This window comes from Belonocnema kinseyi, chromosome 8, assembly GCF_010883055.1.
Source record: "Belonocnema kinseyi isolate 2016_QV_RU_SX_M_011 chromosome 8, B_treatae_v1, whole genome shotgun sequence".
Lineage (NCBI taxonomy): Eukaryota > Metazoa > Arthropoda > Insecta > Hymenoptera > Cynipidae > Belonocnema > Belonocnema kinseyi.
This window is the reverse complement of record NC_046664.1, coordinates 95,611,250-95,616,571: the sequence shown is the minus strand read 5'-3', so window position 1 is coordinate 95,616,571 and position 5,322 is coordinate 95,611,250. Positions and strand designations below refer to the sequence as shown.

The 5,322-nt window shown below is 34.1% G+C and overlaps 3 protein-coding genes across 4 annotated transcripts in view; 1 reads left to right on the top strand and 2 right to left on the bottom strand.

The window, feature by feature from the left end:
• LOC117177701 (RNA 3'-terminal phosphate cyclase-like protein) overlaps nucleotides 1-2,710 on the top strand; it is an 88,545-nt gene extending 85,835 nt beyond the window's left edge. Inside the window, exons 4-6 of the mRNA XM_033368575.1 lie at nucleotides 2,060-2,210; nucleotides 2,292-2,396; nucleotides 2,478-2,710. Of these exons, the coding sequence (XP_033224466.1) occupies nucleotides 2,060-2,210; nucleotides 2,292-2,396; nucleotides 2,478-2,634 (413 nt within the window). The 3' untranslated portion in view covers nucleotides 2,635-2,710. The remainder of the gene's footprint in view (nucleotides 1-2,059; nucleotides 2,211-2,291; nucleotides 2,397-2,477) is intronic.
• Nucleotides 2,711-2,759: 49 nt separating this feature from the next.
• Nucleotides 2,760-4,695, bottom strand: LOC117177700 (tRNA-specific adenosine deaminase 1). Of its 2 annotated transcripts, XM_033368574.1 has the most exons (4): nucleotides 3,993-4,695; nucleotides 3,336-3,415; nucleotides 3,164-3,225; nucleotides 2,882-3,084 (listed from the first exon to the last, which is right to left on the bottom strand). In XM_033368574.1, exons 1-4 carry the CDS (start codon nucleotides 4,667-4,669, stop codon nucleotides 2,992-2,994), a joined length of 912 nt encoding a protein of 303 aa, XP_033224465.1. In that variant the 5' UTR covers nucleotides 4,670-4,695; the 3' UTR covers nucleotides 2,882-2,991. The 2 variants fall into 2 exon arrangements, with proteins under 2 accessions (XP_033224463.1, XP_033224465.1); XM_033368572.1 differs by having other exon boundaries at nucleotides 2,760-3,084; nucleotides 3,164-3,415.
• A 42-nt stretch (nucleotides 4,696-4,737) lies between these two features.
• The window catches only part of LOC117177702 (uncharacterized oxidoreductase YtbE-like), a 12,130-nt gene continuing 11,545 nt past the window's right edge, over nucleotides 4,738-5,322 (bottom strand). The window contains exon 6 of the mRNA XM_033368576.1: nucleotides 4,738-4,899. Within this exon, the coding sequence (XP_033224467.1) occupies nucleotides 4,760-4,899 (140 nt within the window). The 3' untranslated portion in view covers nucleotides 4,738-4,759. The remainder of the gene's footprint in view (nucleotides 4,900-5,322) is intronic.

The window sequence follows — 5,322 nt, the reverse complement described above, 5'->3', positions numbered from 1 at the left end:
TTATAAATTTATCTTCTTTGTTGGCGAATTATTCTTCTTTAAAAATTAATTTGTTTTAGATAAAAATTAATTTCTTTTGTTGATAAAATCGCATTTATTTGGTTTTGAAAATTGATTTTTTCAACTGCAAACTTCAGTGTAAACTACAATGTTTAAGTTACAAAATTTTTTTTTTTTAAGTAATTTTTTGGGTTGAAAATTCAACTATTTTGTCGAAAATTTTTTTTTATTTTTTTTTTTAATTCATTGTTTACTAAAAATATGACTAAGGCATGCAGCACTAAATTTGAAACATTTTAGACCCAGAAGTCTTGTCTCCTATATCCATTTACATAAAGTCAATTATATTTGCCTCTTCGCAATAAGCCTAATGGTTCTAAGGTAACTCGGGATTTCAAAACCTGAATAAATTCGAGGAGCAGCTAGATCGTCATTCGTGAGGTCGGGAGAGCTCGGATTCCTGCTCGTGCATTTTCGGCTTTACATGAGGCTGGGCTTCGCAGCATTAAACAGAACCGACTCACCGACACACTACGTTTGAATGTGTCGCTCCCAGGTGGGAGAGTGGTGGGGGCCGAAAAATCCCACGTTCTGGAGACACTGTTAGGGATAAAAATACACAAAGTAACACAAATAATAACACAATGACAACAACAGCCGAGGCACACACGGTAAACGACGCGAACAAATAAGCGTCTTGCGCCAACTACTGGTGTGCGCCGGCAGGCATTGCAGCACTAGTGGTATTAGAAAGCGGATATCTCGCACATCCGCAGTAGTTATTGCTGTGTATTTTCAACAAAATTTGCGTGAATAAATGTTTGCAATTTTCTTCGAAAGAGATAGTATATATGTACTTAAATTTTATTGCAGAAATGAGGCTTATTAACCTTTCCAACTAATTAACAAAAAAAAAGCTATGCATAAGAAACATAATATAAAGTTAAATTTTCATTTTATTTTTATATCTTTGAATTTTGCACACAATTATTTTATTGAACATGATTCTTTGCAATTTTTAAAACTTTGAATTCAAAATTCTTGTCTATAGTAGCTAATAATTATTGATTTATATTACTTACTTCAGCAGATTGCCAAGTGCATTTATAGTGCGCACACGTGCACGTCGCATATTATAATATCCGGGTGCCTGTACGCATGCCTGTTATTGGCGACGCAGTGTGCACGCACTAAGTGCGCGTTCACAAAGTGCTGGCAGGACAGGTGCATTCTTGCAAGCATTTCGTGCGCGGATCGACGTGAGCGAAACGTGCGCGCACCAATTGCTATTTGGGTAATTGACAGATTGGATTGGGCTCCTAAACTCAAGTATATACAATACAAAGTATATAAAATATGTTTCAAGATTCAAAAATTTTCTGTACAATTATTTATAGTACTCAAAAAGAAAAATTGATGATTCAATTTTTGACAGCATAAAAAAATAATGAAAATCAAAAATTAAGCTTAAATTTACTAAATATTATTTCCTAATAAACAAATTAAACAAAACAGCAGACTTGCACTAAATTAAATAAATAATAAATTCCTAATTTACAGTTTTTACATCTTTTTTGGAAAGAGTATACAAATTGGTAATGTCCATACGCCCGGACACAAGCCACGTCCCCTTCCCTTTTTCAAACCCCCCTTCCCCTTACCAGGTCCGTACGTTGAGACTAGACACAAGAAAAATCCAATCTGGCTATTTTGATAAATTTAATTTTAAAATAAAATTTAAAAACAATAATTAGCAATAATTAATCTATTTGAAGTGGTTGGGACCATGAAATTAGGATTCTTCGGTCGAGTGTCAATAAAAGTGTGTAGCTGCAATTAAATTAATGAAAAAAGAAACCATATGGAACGCCTTATTATGAAAAGCTTCTATTTCTCTTCGCAGGAAATATCAAGAATAGCGTGGAAGGGGGGTGTCAAAATGTGATGTACATAAGAATTTTATCGGTTTTTTCAAAGCGACTTATAACTACGGAGTTATTAAATAAAGAAAATTTTATACATAACCTAAGCTTTACAAAATTTTCCTTTCTTATTTCAGGGTTTGGAATATGCCTAACGGCCGAAACGACGACCGGAGTTTTCTATAGTGGAGAAGCTGTTTCGCCCGTAGTTCCTCCTGGAGGCTTACCTTGTGTACCTGAGGAACTTGGAAGGGAAGCTGCCATGAAATTGCTTGATGAAATAAATCGGTAATTTTTTTAACATAGTGTAAATTCTTTTAAATGCATTCTCATACTTGTGTATCTTTTGAATCAAAATTAATTTTCTAGTAATGGTTGTGTCGATTCTCCATTTCAAAGTATGGCTGCCATTTTCATGGCACTAGGAAAGCAAGATATTTCGAAAATCTCAATGGGCCCGTTAACTCCTGCTACGTAAGTTAAGAAATAATTAAAACTAATTTCTCAGTTGCTGTACTGCATAGGAGATCATAGAATTATTCATTTGTGTTTTAGGATTCAATTTTTACGAGATCTAAAGGACTTTTTTGGGGTCAAGTTCCAATTGGAATCCGTGAAAGAACAGGAAGATGATGATATAACTATACAAAATCAAGTGAATTTAACCTGTTTCGGAATTGGATTCTCTAATTATAATCGGCCTGTTCGATAGTCTGCTTATCAATAAGAGAAGATACTCATATGTAAATACTTTTTATGACCATTAAAATTTTGTATTTGATGGAAAATGGTCTTGTTTCTTTGCTTCTTACATTTTGTAAATTAAAATATTGAAAATATACATCAAGGCAAAATTTAATTAATTAGTCAATCAGTAATAACAAATCATAAGGTAAAATTCTGTAACTCCAATGGTTTTGAAGGCCAGACACGAAACACAGTAACCTTTGCTTCATGCCACAATTTCTGATAAGATTTTGACCACTGTTTACAATGAAAGTACGTAATTTTTTTTGGATGCAGAGGAAGAGGAGAATTAGAATATCTGTCGCAAATTTCCAGGAATTCTTTAAAAATAGCACGTCGACTCACAAGCAGGCATCTTCCTGGTTTTTTCTTCGTTGATCCTTGTTTTCGACCTTCTGCTGCTACCTCCAAATCCCTTTTTATAAATAGGGAAGATTTAGCAAATTTGTATTTACCATAATCAAAAGTGTTAGTTTAAAGGAAAAGTTGTTTACCTCTCCGGAACTGAAGACCATATTATGCTCGAAGGACAAGGATTCTGTCTTGAACCGCCTTTCTTTTGTTGAAACGAGATCGACGATTGAATAATATTTGGTCTAACGATATCGGAGTTAAATCTTTTAAACAAACCTCGCTCCATGGATTCGATAGAGAAAGGACACTCACCTCCAATTATTAAGGTCTCAAGTTTTATCATCGGAATAAATAAAGATAAAAGAGATCCTTGTATTCCAACCACGATCCATCTGAGAGATATATTATAGTTTACAAAATGCGTTTGTACCATAATTGATTTTGTCCATGAAGTTTGATGTATTAAATCAAATTCTATATATCGAGGCGTCCTAACGATAGGATTTCAACGCACCCGATCGACTAGATGATACTTAACCAAAAATATAAACAATAAAAAGCTAACCAAGAAGTAAGAACTAGAAAGTTTTAGATCGCGAAATTGGACAAGATGGAGCTAGAAGTTGGCCAAAACTAGAAGATGCTCGCTCGCTCCATCAAAACATTAATGTGCTATCTCGAGCGAGTAAAGCATAAGGTGCCACTTCTCGCTTATAATCTAAACGCGAGAAGTGGCAACCTTCATGCTTTGCTCGCCCGAGATAGAACTTTCATGAATTGATGAAGCGAGTCAGCACCTTTTAGTTTTGGCCAACTTCTAGCCTCATCTTGCTCAATTACGCGAACAAGACTTTCTAGCGCTAACTTCTCGGTTAGTTTTTTATTGCTTTTATTTTTGGTTAAGTACCGTCAAGTCGTGTCGCGTGCGTTGGCACCCTACCGTTAGGATGCCTCGATATCGATACTCACTTTGCTATTTTGTCAGAACAAGAAAGACTCAACGTTCGATCTCCTCTCCCGGGTTTTGTTCGTAAAGGTCCAAGTACATGATAATTTTTCCCAGGTTGATGCAAATCTTGTCTTTCGTCAGTGCTGATACATTTCGCTCCAGTTCTATGTATATCATCAACCTCATTTCCCACTTCAATTTCAGCACTTTCTCGTTTATTAAGGAATTTTATCTTTTTCGAGGGATGATAATTACCGTCCAATAAAGAAGTATTAATTTTGGGAATAATAGAACAATCCCCACAAGGGGTTTGACTCGAAAAGAAATGAAAGGATATTCCCTTTTTTATAGTTATATTTCCCTTGTCATTTAAAATAAAAATATCACTATGCTGGCATTTCAGAACACTAGCAATCTGACTGTATAAGTACCTTAAAAAAGCACGCCTTGTAAGAATTTCGGCGTGTGAATCACTTAATCTACTACCCCTTTCCTCAAATTTGGTGCTAGTTAGCTCTTTACCGCTTAAACATTTAGTTCCTGTGCACAAAGCTACTACTGATAATTCATCTACACCACTTTTTAAAACAATACTAGAGAGAACGGTCCATTCGTTATCAGTCGGTTTACCCGACTTTTTAAGAGAATTATATTTGTCAAGGCACAACTTGGCTACTTTGTCTGCAAAATCTAACATTATAAGAGATTCAAATATATATTTAGTGTTTCTAATTTTACTTTTTCAAAACAAATTTGCGATTTTTATATCCAAAAAGACTGCAGTGCTTTAATTAACATTACTAGGATCCCAAGCATATTTTTGTTGAGGTAAATTCAATAAAAGATCCATTGAATCTTTGTCAATTGTGAAACCTAGTTTTATGTTATCTCTAATATGTGCTGTCTTTGTTGCTTTCGGGATGATTCCTAAAAAAATATTGTTAATATATTTATAGACCAAGTCAGGTATCATCTAAGAATTTTTGTTTAACTGGATTTCTTAATAAATATTTAGGTACAACTAATTTAGGTATATAATGTGTAAGAAATTTAAAAAAAGCAAAAATCTAACTTTGGAATTTGGATTATACACTCTTGAATCTATGAGTGCAAATAAGATTATACTATAACTTGGAGCATACAAAGAATAGACGTAGAAAACAAAACCTTCATTGGGAATGGTTAAACTGCGATATGCCACCTGGTGACAAAAATTCGAACTAGAAAGAATAGGCACGATTTTAAAAATGCATTTTAAGGGCATGTGACACAGCTAAATACCTATATTACCGACCACAGTTTTTCAGTTCACTGAATGTTTTTTTGAACCTAAGAACTTTTTTTGTAAAT